Source organism: Dermochelys coriacea, chromosome 3 (assembly GCF_009764565.3).
Source record: "Dermochelys coriacea isolate rDerCor1 chromosome 3, rDerCor1.pri.v4, whole genome shotgun sequence".
In the NCBI taxonomy this organism is placed as follows: Eukaryota; Metazoa; Chordata; order Testudines; family Dermochelyidae; genus Dermochelys; species Dermochelys coriacea.
Window position 1 is genome coordinate 144620760 of NC_050070.1, and position 17584 is coordinate 144638343.

Here is a 17584-nt window from a genome sequence, read left to right on the forward strand (position 1 = left end):
GTTTGTACCTTTAAAATCTGCAGGGCTACTACCTGGAGTTTCATTCAGACCTTGTGTATCACCCCACACTCAATTTGGCCCTCCGTCCACCTTCCTAAATGGTTGTACTTCTTGTTAGTCTCCCGCAAGTAGGAATATGTGTATACCATACTGAAGGGGGGAGTTTTTTTTTCCACTGGTGGTAAAATACAGTAGGCAAAATTCAATCTGGATAGTGCAAACCGCACCTTCCTGCACCAGAATAAGCTTCTAGATAAATAGAATATTAAATAGTGTGTTGGTTCAGGTTATGTAAAATTTCTATTATTTAGAAAATGGACATAATGCAAAAGTTACAAATCTCAAGTACAACTATCTGCATACTACAACATCATGGAAGGTGTCTCAAAAACTCCCCTTATTCTCCAAGTGCCATCCTCATGGAAACAGCTGCCACAAGACCCAACTAGGCCTTGCTTTATTGCACCTACCTTGCGAGGAGATAATTTATTTTAGTGCCATGATTGTTTTTTTGTTTTTTTTAACTTGATATAGTTAAAATATTTATATACCTTCTCTGATGCCAAACTTTCTTTTTGCTGCTTATCGAGCTACATCCTGACTGCCTCAGTCAAGGGCAAGGATTTCAAATTTGCTTTTCCCTATCTAAGTTTTCTTTAGTTAATTACCAAAGATAACAAAAAAAATTAGTGTTGGTGCTATGGGCATAAAATGTTGGGTTTTTTTTTTTTTTATCAAAGGTCAGCTTTTACCAACTAGTTCTTCTTAAGTATTAAAATGTTACTTTTTTTTTCTTTTTTGCAGACGATTCACCAAACGGGTATATGTATCTTTACCAAATGAAGAGGTAAGTGTGTGGCTTTTGTGCATTTATTTCTGAGAGTTCTTAAAATCCTGTTATATGAAAAACAAGAAAATATATTTATAGAACCTTGTTAATTTGCCCTAATGATTGGTAGATTTATTGCAAATTACTGAATTTTGTGACTTAGCGGTATCCACTAATTCACTTTGGCTAGTATGGTAAGTTTATACCACTCAGGCGAATATTTATTATATTTTGATGTACTTAGTAGAATCAAATCTTCTAGTAACTGCTCTCTCCTTCTGGGCAGCTTGCTGTTGTATAGGCAATGTGCTGATTAAACAGACAAGGACATGTTTTGATATGCCTAGAATACTGCAACAGCCGGTATGTTTGGTTTGACATGAAATTATTTCATGCAAAAGTTTAAAAAATTGTGTGGCCTAATTTTAGTAGTTCTTTAACACTAAAACAAAAAAAAATATTAGCACTGTTTGCTATCTTAGCAGCAGCAGAAGTGTGTCTGATCAAGATTGTAGTTTAGTTGTCATGATTGTACAGTGCCTGGCTGGAACCAATGGGACCCTCAATTTCATGAATACTAAATCCATATGATCCCTTAAAAGAAAGTATTGACATGTACATCAGAGTCAAAAGTACTACAAATGTCATACATATAGGCTTCTGAATTCACAGAAGCATGCCATATATTTTTGTTTTATATCTTCTAATAGTTTATATCATAAATAGATAGATTTTTGTACGTGAACTTACAACTGATAAATGCTTCTTTTCAGACAAGATTGATTTTACTAAAAAATCTTTTAAGCAAGCAAGGAAGTCCATTGACCCAAAAAGAGCTGGCACAGCTAGCCAGGTAAGTACTTTGATAGTTCTGCTAACAATATTGCTGGTCCACAACATTCATATCAACTGCTTTATCAGTTACATTTATAACTAATGCTAGTTATCAGGGACATTTGAAATTGTAACCTTGCCTGTACCTAAAATCCTAGAAAGGTAGGACTGGAAGGGACATCAAGAGATCATAATCTAGTCCAGCCCTCTGCGCTGAGGCAAGACCAAGTATAGCTAGACCTAGACCATCCCTGATATGTTTATCTAACCTGTTCTTAAAAACCTCCAATGATGAGGATTTCACAACTTCCCTTGGAAGCCTGTTCCCATGCTTATCTATTCTTCTATTTAGAAAGTTTTCCCTCGTATCTAACATAAATCTCCCTTGTCACATATTAAGCAGGTTATTTCTTGTTCTACCTTTGGTGAATGTGGAGAATAGTTGATCACCATCCTCTTTATAATAGCTCTAACATTTTTGCTGGCTGACCTGTTCCTCCCCTCAGTCTTTTCTCAAGACTGTATATGCCAGTTTTTTAACCTTGCCTCATAGGTCGGGTTTTCTAAAGTTGATCATTTTTGTTGCACTCCTCTGGACACACTCTCTAATTGATCCACTTCTTTCTTAAAATGTGGCATCACTGGACACAGTATTCCAAATGAGGCCTCACCAGTGCTGAGTAGAGCAGGACAATTATCTCCCATGTATTCAATGCTCCTGTTAATACACCTCAGAATGATATGAGCCTTTTCCACAATTTCATCACATCGTTATCTTGTATTCAGTTTGTTCCATTATAACTCGCAGATCCTTTTCAGCAGTACTATCACTTAGCCAGTCTTTCCCCATTTTGTAGTTGTGCATTTAATTTTTCTTCCTAAATGAAGTACTTTCCACTTGTCTCTATTGAATTTCATCATGTTGATTTCAGACCAACGCTCCAATGCATCAGCCATTTTGAATTCTAATCCTGTCCCCCAAACTGCATGCAACCCCTCCCAGCTTGCTGTCATCTGCAAATTTTAGAAGTGTATCTTTCATCCAAGTCATTGATGAAAATATTAAATAGTAAGGACCCAGAACAGACCCCAAGAGGGACCCCATCAACATTTATCAATAAAAATCTAATCCTTCCAGGCCTACTTAAACATTATAATTAATTTGTTCCAGTATCTTTCTGGGTATTGAAGTTGGGTTGATTAGTTGATAGGTCCCCATATTCTCTTTGTTGCCCTTTTTGAAGATAAGTACTACATTTTCCCTTCATCCATTCTCCTGGAGTTCTCCGAGATAATAGCTGTTAGTTCCAAGACTGGTTCAGCTAGTTCCTTAAGTAGGGTGAATTTCATCAGGTCTTGCTGACTTCAATACCTCTAATTTACCTAAATATTCTGTAACCTTCCTTATTTTGGCTTGTGTTCCTTCCCCTTTGTTAACATTAAATGATATTAAACAACTGGTTACAATTTACCTTTTTAGTGAATACTGATGCAAAATAGGTGTTTAACACCTCCGCTTTCTTGAACCTTGTCCATTATTAGCTCTTCTTCCCTGATAAATAGAGGACCTACACTTTTTTTTTTCCTTCATCTTTCTTTTGTTCCCAATATATTCATAGAACCTTTTATGTCCCTTTCTAGGTGTAACGTATTGAGAATGATTTGCACACATTTTGGAAGTTATGGAAAAACAGTATTTTCCACCCCACCTCCACCCGGTCAGGCTGTTTAAGAGAGTACTATTCAAACTGTTTTCTCACTGCCTAGATCTACTGTTGAAACATGCTGATCAGCACTGTGCCTGGGGCAGGGAGACAGGAAACAAAGGCAAGCTCCTTCCCACCCAACCTCTAGGCGAGCCCCATCTTTCCCAGCTGACTAAAGAGAGCACTTGCTCTACGTTTTGTGTGCATTTCAGGTTGAAAACAAATCTCATTGGTTTTTGTTTTGCTTTTTCCTGACTTGTGCATTTTTGGGGTTGGCAATACTGAAATTTTAAGCATGGAATAGCAAGGATCCCATAAGTGTAGGGCCTTTCCAATATTTTTGCTGTTTAAAGATTTTAAATTTGCATTGAAAAATACCTAAAAGTTACTTGTGCTTTCCATTGTGAAAATTCTTATGGATCACACAATACTACTACGTGCTCATCCTCTGGAGGTTAGGTACCCCATTATGAATGCTATTCAGGAGGTAGAGAAGGGAGAGGAAAATAAGAAATGTTCGTTAATGTAAGGGAAAAGACTCTCTCTCCTTCTGAGATGCTAAAGAATCTACTTGGTAGATCATGGATGAGGAAAACTGAGTGAGGTGCAGAGCATCAAGAATTTAAATAGTGTAACTTAGTTTGAGTCTTTCATTTTTGTGTGTGTATGAGGGGTGCATGCACACGTGTTCAGCGGGGCTAGTATGCATCAGCCATTTTATATCTGCAACATCACCTAAATTTTGCAGCACAAGAAGTTGCATTTATTGTCATCTTAGTTTTCTGCAAGTGTGAATTATCTTCAGCCATGTCAGATACACTAGTACCTAATTGAAGTAAAAAATGGGGTTGTAAGTTAAGTGCTGTGACTGTAGATTCTATGTACAAACATCATTAAGCACAACTTTTTGAAAAATTCTTTGTGCTATCCCATTCCCTACTATTAACTTTGTTCACTTGAGTGACTTGCCACATTTCCTTGGTTGGCAAGTGACTGGGATTTATCCTACACTTTAGTCCTTTATAATTCTACTAAACCTTCTTCAGTCCACAAACAGAAATTGTAACTGGGTGCAGGGCCTCCAGAAAATTGGATGAACTAGCTCCTTTAATGGGCCATTATTGTGCCTTTTGACCATTTCTAATGGCTGCCTTTGAAAGGTGGGGGGTACCTCAAAAAAAAGTGTTTCTATTCTTTACTGCTCCTTTTCAGTATATAATATTGATTTTTTTTTTTATTTTTATCTGCTTGTTTTTCACATTGGAAATAAGAGTTCTGGTTTCCCTCTCTTTCACTGATGACTTCAGCAAATCTTTTGAAGCACGTGAATGGTTAAATTGGAGAATGATGCTAAAGCCTGAAGTACAGCTCTTCCAGCCCTGACTGGAGATTGAAAGGAATGTTGACTTTAACCTTTGTGGCGGGGGGGAACCTTATGTGCCATCTTTATATTTCTTAAATGAACAGTAAAAGACATGATTTCTCTTGCTTTGCAGTTCACTTCTAAAGTATTTACTCCTGTTATGTATCACATGTCTAGATGGTTCAGCACTACAGTGGCTCAGTTGTTCCTCTCCAGCAGAACTTGGAGAGGTAATTGGGTAATTGCTTATCCTCTCCAAAGGCCCCCATGTGCAGGTCGCAGAGATATCCATATTCTCCCTCCTTCTCTCCAGCATCTCTGTAAGACCATTGGGAGAGATTGAGATGCCATGGCCTCAGCGGCCAACAGCATTCCAATTACATGCATCTATAAATCTCCTTTTCAAATGATACACTCACTGCCATTACTAAAATGTCAGAACACTGACAAGAAATCTTCTTTTGAATGAAGAGCAACTGGCTTAAGCTGAACTCAGGCAAGACTAAAATGATGCTGGTCAAAAAGGGAAAAAGCTTTTGAAAAGTTATCCTGAACATTGTCTCCTATCATGCTTTGAAGGCATATGACCCCCATTCATCACAGTGGTGCAAAGCCTCAAGTTTGTTTGCCTGACTAAGCTTGAATGACAAGGTAGCATTGCTACCTTTTTCATCTCCATCTTATTAGGAAATGTCTCCCAGAAAAGAACCAGCCCACAGTAATCCATGCATTTGTCACCTCCAGGCTGGATTATGGTAGCTCATTATGAATTTGATTGTGAAGACTGTCCATAGGCTCCAGCTGGTCCAGAATAGGACTGCCCACCTTCTTTGTGGCTTAGGCTTCTGTGAGCTCATGAAGCCTCTACTGAAGTCCCTCCACTGTTTCCTGGTTAGCTTGTGATGCCAGTTTAAGGCTTTGGTCCTCATTTTCAAAGCAGTTAATGGATCAGTGTCAAGCTGTATTAGAGACCAAATTTCAATCCATAAACCACAGTGACAGCTGCACTTCTCTGGCAGAATTCGGATTACAAAGGCTGTAAGTGCTTGTGATAAAGCATTATGGGTGTAAAGGATTCAGCTGTGGAACAAACTTCCAGAGGAGATCAGGCGACCCCAGAGTAAGACTGTGTTTTTAGGAAATGCTGCAAAACATTCCTCTCAGAAAAAGCCTTATCACCCTAAGAATGAAGCACTTAATGCTGATGCCTTTCTACACATGACGCCCCTACCAACTGAAAAAGGAAATTAATAAAAAATAAAACAAAAGCGAAAACCCTACCCAGTGTTTTTTCTCCCCAAAAGGAAGAATGTCAGACATGCCATGAAGCCTACTAGAAGGTGTTCAGATGCTACCATAATGGGCAGCAGTATAAAAAAACCATAAGATGGGCAGATAGTATTTGGTGGTTTTGTTTGAAAATATGATTTTTCTATAAAATATACACACTCTCTCTCTCTCTCTTTCTTTCTTTCTTTCTTTCTTTCTTTCTTTCTTTCTTTCTTTCACTTATCTGGTGCAGTATCAACAAAAGGTTGTAAGTTTTAAGGGAAAACTTCTTGCAATGTGTGAAGTGTCCCAACAACATACCACAAAGTAGGAACTGTGCATATTTTTTTTTTTAAATGCAGATTTCTTTCAGTTCTCACCATGTTTTTTCAAGCTTAGTCTGGGTGAGATTCCTGCAGCAGTCCCCAAGTACAGTAGAACCTCGGTTATGAACACCTCAGGAATGGAGGTTGTTCATAACTCTGAAAAGTTTGTAACTCAACAAAATGTTATGGTGGTTCTTTCAAAAGTTTACAATTAAACATTGACTTAATACAGCTTTGAAACTTTACTATGCAGAAGAAAAATGCTGCTTTTAACTATCTTAATTTAAATGAAACAAGCACGGAAACTGTTTCGCCTTGTCAAATCCTTTTTTTAACCTCCCCTTAATTTTTTAGTAACTTACGTTTAACACAATACTGTATTTACGTGGTTTTTTGTGTTTTTGTGTCTCTGCTACTGCCTGATTGTGTACTTACGGTTCCAAATGAGGTGTGTGGTTGACCAGTCAGTTTGTAACTCTGGTGTTCATAACTCCTGAGATTCTACTGTAGACTGGATCACCAAAGAAACTGGTCATGGGCTAGAAGCGCGGCATAAAGTATTTGTCATTAGAATTTAGTCATTGTGATATGAAGAAGCCACAACAGCTATATCTGGACAGTCCTAGGCAAGTATTTGAGAATAGAAAGTGCTGACAATCTAGTGGGTTGTTTAAAGAGAAATTGTGGTGTGTGTGTGTGTGTGTGTGTGTGAAAATGGCGTTAAGCAATAGATCCCAGTTGCTAGATTTTGAATGCCAAATGCTACTTACATTTAATGCTGATATTGCACTTTAATGGATAAAGTATTTTCAGTTGAGAAATGTGTTTGAAGTAACATTTATATAATTTACTAATTATGGTGTGTAGTTTGTCATTTCATCTGAAGGAAATACTATTTCAGTCTTTGGTAATATCCATGTATAAAGATGCAGATCACTGGAAGTTTTTCTATCCCTCCCCTCTCCCCCTTTACAAAGAATGACAGATGGATACTCAGGAAGTGATTTAACCGCATTAGCAAAGGATGCAGCACTGGGTCCTATTCGAGGTAAGTGATGTGACTTTTTTTCTATAGTACCATTTTTTTAAATTTTTTTTTTTTAAGCCTCTTCAGGAAATTAAAGATACTGTTGCTGTGTCTTCCTAATCATTTGTCCATCTCTCTCTCAAATCTCCAAAATTAATCAGAATAGATCCATGACATCCTGGGTCTTGTGTTGCTGTGCATGGTAAGGTGGAGACTGTCACGCATTGCTTTTTAGCGCGTTTCAAAGTGTCATGAAAAGAACCATTTGATATTAACAGGTGACGGAAACATTTCAATTTGCTATGCCTCCACTCATGGAATGATGTGCTTCCCAAGTTAGTGTCAGTTCCGTCTTAACTAGACCATATCCCTTACAGGTGTCTGTATTAGAGAACGTTCTTCACCAGCTTCATAAATTGAATGTGAAAAAGCTGTTCAGATCATATTGGTTGTTGTCTTCAGGAAGAAATGTCATGGGGGAATTTGTCTTGATTAAGGGATTGTCTGAATCTATGAAAATTGGCTTTTAGCTCTTAGGACCATTTGAGGTTGAACGATGGAATTACATGAGCCCAATCAAGTTGGGTTGTGGCTGCCTCAGTGTCCTGCCTTTGACATTCCTCTCTTTGAAATTTTTAGTTAAAACAACACTTTGTTATTTAGCACTACTCACTCACTCTCAATGCAGGAGCCAAATTGGATGCTTGTGTCAGAAAGGCAGTCCTTCAGTCATTGTTCAACTACACAGTCCTTCTAGGTATTACTACTGTTAGCTAATCTTCTAATGGGGGATCAGCAGAGACAATTTTATGAAGAAGAGATGACTCCTTAACGGTAACTGGAGTTTCCAAATATATTGTTTCTGTGTGCCTCTGCCACGCTCTCACCCTCCTCTCCACTTTGGAGCCTTTCAGGCAGGCAAATAAGAACTGAGGGCAACTGGAGGAGGAGTAGTCCTTCTGTAGTTCTTCTGTAACCTGACTTTATGTGGGTTGAGGTGCCACAGGTCCCCAGTAGTAAGCTGTTTTGAAGTGATTCATGGATTTGACGTACAGCGCACAAATTCTAGAGTGTGGATCTGTAAATATTCTGAATGCCAGTTGCTGACAAGTAGCTTTCCTTTCTCTCCACTTTCCCTTCAATAGCTACTTTTAATGGGCTGTTATGAGGCAGTGTGAAGGGGGAGGGGAGGGATAGCTCAGTGGTTTGAGCATTGGCCTGCTAAACCCAGGGTTGTGAGTTCAATTCTTGAGGGGGCCATTTAGGGATCAGGGCAAAAACTGGGGATTGGTCCTGCTTTGAGCAGGGGGTTGGTCTAGATGACCTCCTGAGGTTCCTTCTCAACCCTGATATTCTATGACTTTGGGAATCACAGGTGTACTACACTGCATGAAAATTGGGGAACAGTATTGTATTAAAAGTGGCTGTCTCATAAGAGCCATCATAAGTTATATTCCTCCAGTAAGTTGGAAACATTGTGCTTACACTTACAACTGATTGGTGCACTAAAATATCTGTACATTTTGTCTGCAATCTAAAATCTTCATATTTAGAATGTACTTCTCTGAGAAGAGCCCATAAAAACTACACTATGGGGTTTGATGTCTTTTCCCTCTCCTCCTCCTTTTTCTGGCTTCCATCTAAAATGTGAAGTGAAAAAAATGTTCCTTCTAAATGCCAGCCCTACAAACTACAACTCTTCTCATACCCTACTGGTAGTAAAACTTCTGCAGGGCAAACAAATGCTCTGTTATACTCTGCTGTGCAATCTGATGTAAGTGAGGTCATTATTTAAATACACCTGTAGAATCATTGCTTTTAAACTTGTGCAAACTCATTTAACTGACTTGAACTTAACAAATAATTCTAATTGCACAAAGAGAAAGGTAATACTTTCACACACTCAGCTGTGTTGGCTGTGTAAGGCTAAGACTAGTGAAAAGCAACACAAATTTTAGTCACTTAAAGCAAGCAGATATCACTTGGAAGATACAAGGAGCAGGTATGTTGAGTTGCAAGGTGCCATTTTTAATCACTTTTCAGAGTAGAATTGAACATAAAATGTTTTGATGTTTTTCTTGTGAAACTCATTGCTCTTATTTTTTTTTTTTATTTAACAGAACTAAAACCAGAACAGGTAAAGAATATGTCTGCCAGTGAGGTAAGCTGCTATAACATGACTTTCCCTTTCTGGGTGGAACATATACAGATGTTGGGGTTGGGTGGTTTGGATTTTTAAGAAACAACCAGGAGTCCGTAACAACCATAATGCCCAAATAAATCTGTTAGTCTTTAAGGTGCCACCGGACTCCTGCTTGTTTTTGTGGATACAGACTAACATGGCTACCTTTCTGATAGATGTTTCTAAATTATTGTAAAAATATTGTTGCCTAATTTTTTAACATTTTTCCTTGCTTGAGTTAAGTGAAAAGGTCTCTAAAAATATTCGCAAAAAGAAAAGGAGTACTTGTGGCACCTTAGAGACATGGAATGTGAGGCTTCCCTCAGACACGCACTGAAAAGCTACAATGACTGTGGTAACTTTATGTATGCAGTATTGGTCCCAGCATATTAGAGAGACAAGGTTTGATTGGACCAACTTCTGCTGGTGAGAGAGACAAGCTTTTAAGCTTACGCATAGCAGCTATTTCAGATCTGGAAAACTAACTTTATCAGTTATTTCTAACAAAATTGTATTTGCCAATACAAAATGCTGAATTGTAGTGATTTTTTTAAAGAAGCTATTTTGAAATATCAATATGAATGTGTGTGTTTTGGCAGGTGTGGTAAAAAAATTCATAAAATCTATGTTGAGAATAAGTGTATCTAAGAACAGTAATTGAGGTAGTGTCAAATTCTGTGCTAACTTACACCCCAGAACTTCAGTAGGACTGGATGGGATGTACACAAGTGTGGGCACAATATGGCCCATATTAGCGGTAAGGGTGGGAAGACTAAGACTTTTTTCAGAAAATACTTGGTGCAATAGGTTACCACTCCATGTAGCTTGTGCATCTGGAGAGGATGCAGGTGCGATTTTGACTTGGGTCAAACTTCAGAGCCTCTACAGTGCCCACCAGCAGATGGTAGTATACTGAAACTTACTTTGGGTGTAAATCATTCATAGTAGCTGAAAAGAATGCTGTTTTATTTTATAAACTGGTTAGTTTTCCCAACAAAAGATGCAAACTGTTGTCTGTACTGTAAGCTCTTTAGGGCAGGGACACTCTCTCTTTGTTCCGTGTTTGTAGTGCCTAGCACAATGGGGTCCTGGTCCACAACTACAATAATACAAATAATAAAACCTGTTGATTTAGTGGGGGTTCATAGCACACAGAGATAGAGAATTACTGGTGCACCTGATTAGTGTGTTTATCATGAAGAAATGTGCTTATCATGAAGAAGTGTGCATATATGGACCACTTGATATTCACAAAATTAGTGCATCTCAGTATTCTTAAATTACATAGCATTTCCACATCCATCACGGGGAGGTACTGCCAAACCAGCAGCTTAAGTGATATGTCATAGCCTAGTAACTATGCTGCTGTTTAGAAAAACCTTCATACTGAATCTCAAAAAGTACATTCAAAAAAATGCTGAACAAATCAAAGCGCGTAGTCTAGAATTTCCTCCTGAAAAATGTGGAGCAAAGGCAGAGTGACAAAGGGGAAGACTTTGAACACAAACCCCCAAGTGGCAGAGGTGTTGGATAGGCTGAGGAATCTGCAAGCTCTTCTGCCCCAGTATGTGCATGCTCCATACATATTGCAGGAGAGGAGCCGGGAGAAGCTTTATTTCCTGGCTGCTTATTTGTTCAGAGATGCAGCCTGTGATGGGTTCGATCACAGAGACTTCCCTTGAGACTGTCACTCAATGAGCTGGGATACCACTGAGAACAACCTTCCTGCCAGAACAGGTGCCTCTTTGCTCCTGTCTTGCTGAGTTGGACACTCCAATCAGCTCCAGCACAGACCCAGAGGTTGTGCCATGCTTCTCTCCAGTTCACTGAAACTGAGATTCACTCAGCCCAGGGGCTTCTCAATTAACAGGGGCTTTCCCAGTGCCCATTGTTCAGCCTTTCTGGGAGTCTGAACCCCAAATAAATCAGTTTTATTCTGTGTATAAAGCTTATGCAGGGTAAATTCATAAATTGTACGCGCTCTCTAACACTGAAAAAGAGATGCACAACTGTTTTCTCTCCCAGGTATTAATCACTTACTCTGGGTTTATTAATAAACAAAAGTGATTTTATTAGGTATAAAAAGTAGGATTTAAGTGGTTTCAAGTAATAACAGACAGAACAAAAAGAACAGGAGTACCTGTGGCACCTTAGAGACTAACAAATTTATTTGAGCATAAGCTTTCGTGAGCTACAGCTCACTTCACTGGATGCATCCGATTAAGCTTTCGTGAGCTACAGCTCACTTCATCGGATGCATCCAGTGAAGTGAGCTGTAGCTCACGAAAGCTTATGCTCAAATAAATTTGTTAGTCTCTGAGGTGCCACAAGTACTCCTTTTCTTTTTGTGAATACAGAATAACATGGCTGCTACTCTGAAACCTGTCATTAGACAGAACAAAGTAAGTCGCCAAGCAAAATAAAGCAAAAACATAAGTCTAAGCGTAATTCATTAAGAAACTGATTACAGGTAATATCTCACCCTCAGATGTTCCAATAAACTTATTTTACAGACTAGACTCCTTCCTCGTCTAAGGCCCAATCCTTGGGCCCAAGATCTTCCTTGGGCCCAATCCTTTCCTCTGGTACAGTCCTTGTTAGTTCTGGCAGACATCTCGGGTGGTAAGCAGGGGTTTTCTCATGATTGGCAGCCCCTTTTGTTCTGCTCCACCCCCTTTTATAGCTTTGGCACACGGTGGGAATCATTTGTCTGTGTTTGTCCCCACCCCCGCCTCATCAATGGAAAAGGACAAGGATTAAGATGTATTCCAGTATCATGTGACATGGTCAGATGTCACTGTAAGACCCCTAGTCTCCATTCTTCCTGGGCTGGCCCACAGGTACACAGGAAGGCTTGCAGGTAAATAAACCATTTACAACCAATTTTCCTAGTCAGTGGGAGCCATCAATATTCTAAACCACCATTAATGGCCCACACTTTGCATAATTACAATAGGACCTCAGAGTTCTACTTCATATTTCTAGCTTCAGATACAAGAATGATGCATAAAGAAAAGGAGTACCCGTGGCACCTTAGAGACTAACAAATTTATTAGAGCATAAGCTTTCGTGAGCTACAGCTCACTTCATCGGATGCATTTGGTGGAAAAAGCAGAGGAGAGATTTATATACACACTTTTTCCACCAAATGCATCCGATGAAGTGAGCTGTAGCTCACGAAAGCTTATGCTCTAATAAATTTGTTAGTCTCTAAGGTGCCACGGGTACTCCATTTCTTTTTGCGAATACAGACTAACACGGCTGCTACTCTGAAAGAATGATGCATGCATACAACTAGGAGGAATATATTCAGTAGGTTATAACCTTTGTTATGATACCTTACAAGAGACCTTTTGCATAAAGCATATTCCAGTTGCATCATATTCACACTCATAAGCATATTTCCATAAAACACATGGAGTGCAACATCACACAGCCTTGTTGTCCAAACTTTTGTAAAGAGATGAAGCCCATGTAAGAGATGTGGGTCACCCTGAGACACAGGGGACTCCCACAATCGTGTTGTATTTGTAAGATGATCTCTGCCCATGTCTCTAAAGAGTTACTTCTGACAGGGTAAGCAGAAGAAGCAGTCATAGGGGGCCCATATATATGTGATGCATTTGTATGTACTTTACCTATTAATAGTACTCAGCCACCCACTCTTGGATTGTGGATTTGTTCTGCACCTAGCTGAATGCCTTGTTATAGGATTTGACTGTATATTTAAAAAAAGGAAATCTGCTGCAGCCCCTCTCTGCATGGTATTTCTCTGTCTCTTGTCACTGTGGCACATCTGGCTGTACCAGCAAACACTAGGCCCAAAGAAATGTGGAGCTTTTGAGATTGTAATGTATGCATTCATGTAGGGTTTGTCTGTGCTGCTCCAAAGGCCTATTGTGGGTGTGAATAGTGGTATGACCAAAGCGCTGCGCTGTAACTTTCCCGGGTGTATTGCGAATTATACCAGATCGGTCACGCACGGTTCAAGTTTTTAGGCTGAGGCACCAAAAACCAGGTCCAGATCTGCAGAGTTTCCAGTCTGTGTTTAATGTATTACGCTTGAGCGTGGTGCCCCCCCGCTAATCAGGAGGGGAGTCCGTATACAGTTTATGCAAAGCTTATATACCATGTGACATCGCGTGCTGCCCTCATGCATCGGCACCCTTAACCAATGAATTCCATCCTCAGCCACTCTCTGGTGAGTGCTTTCTCCTGTTCTGAGAATGTCAACAGCTTTATCATTAAAACAGAACATGCAGTTACACAACGTGCCTCGCATACCACAAAGACAGGAAGGACAACAGTTTCAAGGCCCGAAACGATTCCCCAAATGTGCTGCGGTCTGTGCTGCACAGACAGTGGCTGGTGCCAAAAGGTGCCAGCTCTGCACACATTAGCTTTTCCCTCAACAGTCCTCCCTTTTTTTTTGTACGTCAGTTAACACTATATAGGAGCTGAGTAACCACGATGAAGGACTAATAACTGCGAATAACACATTTTACAACATTGAAGGCATACAAATAACACGGCAAAGAAAACATCAATCAATATGAACATGTACAGAGCACGTCTTCCCCAGACCCCGAGATCCGGCATCCATGATGTGAGCCAATTCCATACTTCCTGCAATCCAGTACTGGTATTATCAAGACTGATATGATGAAATAAAGTCGCCTGTTGCTTGAGGATATGGATATCAGTCTCTACCCTATGGTGTTGATTTATAAAAACTCAACAGCTGGAGTTAACTAAAGCGCATACCCCACCCTGATTAGCGAGGAGGTAATCTAATGCTAAGCGATTTTGCAGGGTTGTTTGAGATAATTGTGTGACTTCAGTTTGGAGGGCAGATAAAGCATCTGCAGTGGCATTGGCCATCTGCTCTAAGGCAGCAGAAATATTAACTATAGCTTTTTCTAGCTCACTTACTCCTAACCATGGCAGAAACCAGCGCGCAAAGGAATGAAAACCCGTGGGCCGCTCGATAAGGGAATTAAAAGGGATACTTCGCCGATCCCTCCATACTATATTGCGAATTTCTTTTCGTGTTAGACTCTGATAAACTGTTAAAGCAGGGATTATTGCTCCTAGGGTGCAGGTACCATACCATCCTACTGGAAGAACTTTATAGGCTGTGTGGTTACACAACCAATACCACCCTGATCCTTCAGGGATGGGCCAAGGGGCCCTTGAATAATTTGAAACTGTTGCCATCCCCGAACTAATTTTGATAGTACGATTGCACCCCATAAAAGTTCCTACAAAATTCCCATTTTCAGGATTCCAATTTCTTCTAACACAGATTGCATAATTGCCCTGGGCCACCATGTCAATAGACCATGTTGAATAGTGATATTCCAATGAAAGGTAGTATTAGCCCATAATGTAGACAACCGCGTTTCATTAGTAGGGATAGGGACCCCCACCAATGGAATTCCCTGACTAATATATGTGGGGGTATGGATACATATCCAACATTGTGTTTGATTTATATTCTGCGTAATAGCCAGAGTCAAATTCAAAAAACTATTACCTGCCCACCCTTGTACTGGACTTGGGAGTAGGGGGAAAAGCCCCCGGGCCAACCATACCAAAAATAACATCCGCCCCGGTACCATACAAAAACTCCTATTCCCAATATACAAGTCGAAAAGAGAAATACAAGAAGTCCTGGTGGGCTGTGAAGATTCCAGTAATTGGAGGGTTCGGTCCACGGGTTGGTTGTAATATTCATCCGTGGAATGGCTCGTACGCTGGATCACTTGGGTCCTGGGGAGGCGCTGTCGCTGCTTTAACGTAGTTGTGGTGGATCCACGAGCTCTTTCCTGCAACCTTTAAAGCAGAATAAGTACATAATAGAACTTGATACGGCCCCTCCCACCTAGGTTCCAAGGGGTCTGTGCGGGGAATCCTTTTTACCATAACCCAATCCCCTGGCTTAAATGAGTGAATTTGCAATCCCAAGGGTGCAGTTTGACACAATTGAGCTTTAAAATGATTATCAATCAGCTCCTTTTGTAACCTAGCAATATATTTGGCCAGAGTTTCGTCACCATCCAAGAGACTAGCATGTGCTGGAACGTAGGTTCCTGGAATTAAAGCGGGTCTACCAAATAACACCTCAAATGGGGACAGGCCCAGGGGCATGCGCGGTGTCCGCCTTATATGCCATAAGACGATTGGCAGGATTTCCGGCCATTTAAGTCCAGTTTCCTTACAGAACTTTGCTATCATTGTCTTTACTGTTCGGTTCATGCGTTCCACCTGACCAGCAGACTGAGGGTGATACGGAGTATGTAATTGTCGAGTGATTCCCAAACATTTAATCAGTTCCTCCAAAATTTTCGCAGTAAAGTGCGAGCCTCGATCTGTATCTATAACTTCAGGAACACCAAACCTAGGTACAATATCCTTCATTAGAAACTTAACTAAAGACCTCGCATCTGCTTTCCTCGTCTGTACCGCTTCAGGCCACCCAGATAGCTGGTCCACTATAACGAGAAGGTGATGGAATCCCGAACACTTGAGCATGTCTGCATAATCCATTTGCAGACGCTGAAACGGAAAATTCGCCCAAGGTCTCCCCCCCGCGAACTGGCATCAGACCGAGTCATAGCAGAGAATGCCAAACAAGTTGAACAGGATCCAAGAATACGCTTCACCGCAGGATAAATGTGTGGTGCCGCCCAGGATTGGAGTATGGCAGCCACTGTGCCTTGAATACCACATGGCCCAGGGAATGAAAATAATGAGCAGCTGCCAGTAAATAACGACGGGGAAGAATAGGTTTGCCCCCGATTCGCCAAATTTTGTCCGCGCCCTCCACACCCTCCCAACGTTTCCACTCGCCCAATTCTTCCAAGGATACATCAGTGTACATTAATGTCCAATCCGCAGGTGGGAAAGACCCATCCAAGGGGAGGGTAACCGACACAGAAAGAGGTTGTAGAGCTGCCACCTTTGCAGCTGAATCAGCTAACGCGTTACCTTGAGAAACAGCACGATCGGAGTGCTTGTGTGCATAGCAATGTACCACTGCCACCTGGCGTGGAACTAAAATAGCTTCTAGCAACGCGGCAATCAAGGGACCATTAGCTATTTTTGCACCTGATGAAGTTAGAAATCCACGCTGTTTCCAACGCTGGCCTGTAGCATGACAAACTCCGAAAGCATATCTCGAGTCTGTGTAAATGGTAGCAGTTTTTCCCGCGGACAATAAGCAAGCTCTCGTGAGCGCATACAACTCTGCACCCTGGGCACTAAATGATGGTGGTAAAGGAGCGGCTTCTATAACATCGGTCTGGGAAGTCACTGAATACCCCGAAACCCGATAGCCATCTAAATAATATGAGGACCCATCTGTGAAGAGAAGCAGATCGGACTCCATTAAAGGAGAATCTGTTAGATCCGGGCGGGGCTTACCATTCTGGGTGACGACGTCCATACACACATGATGAGGGGTGCCATCCTCTGGGAGGGGTAACAAAGTCGCTGGATTAAGAGTGTTGCAGCGGCGTAGAGTGATGTTGTCAGCGGCCAACAAAATTAGTTCATATTTATGAGCGTGTTGTGGAGTCCAACGCCTGGGTAGAATGCTGTTTTAAAAGAATTTCAACCTCGTGGGGGACCCAAACAGTCAGGGGATGTCCCAGAACTATGGGTCGCGAACGCTCAACCATGATTGCCGCTGCGGCAATCGACCGCACACAGGAAACAGAGCCCCGGACAACAGGATCCAGTTGTACTGAATAATAAGCTATGGGGCGTGGGCGGTCTCCAAGATATTGTAGGAGGACTCCACTAGCCACTCCCTGTTGTTCATGACTAAAAAGAAAAAATGGTTTACCGTAGTCCGGGAATCCCAAGGCGGGCGCCGTAACCAAAGCCTTTTTAACCGCTGTAAAGGCAGTCTCCCTCTCCATAGTCCAGGAAATCGGGTCGAGGGTTGATGACGTGGTAGCTTGGACCAGGGGTTTTACCAGTTCTCCAAACCCCACGATCCAAGGTCGACAAAAGCCGGCAGCCCCTAAGAAAGCCTGTAACTG

The 17584-nt window shown here is 41.0% G+C and overlaps 1 protein-coding gene across 9 annotated transcripts in view; it reads left to right on the forward strand.

The window, feature by feature from the left end:
* SPAST (spastin) overlaps positions 1-17584 on the forward strand; it is a 74570-nt gene that overhangs the window by 47586 nt on the left and 9400 nt on the right. For 7 of the 9 annotated variants that reach the window (XM_043512286.1, XM_038396256.2, XM_038396257.2 and 4 more), the window contains 4 exons: positions 805-847; positions 1603-1682; positions 7305-7375; positions 9475-9515. In XM_043512286.1, the coding sequence (XP_043368221.1) occupies positions 805-847; positions 1603-1682; positions 7305-7375; positions 9475-9515 (235 nt within the window). Of the gene's footprint in view, positions 1-804; positions 848-1602; positions 1683-7304; positions 7376-9474; positions 9612-10324; positions 10385-11678; positions 11700-17584 lie in introns of those variants that run through there. The other 2 variants (XM_043512285.1, XM_043512287.1) reach the window with 2 other exon arrangements.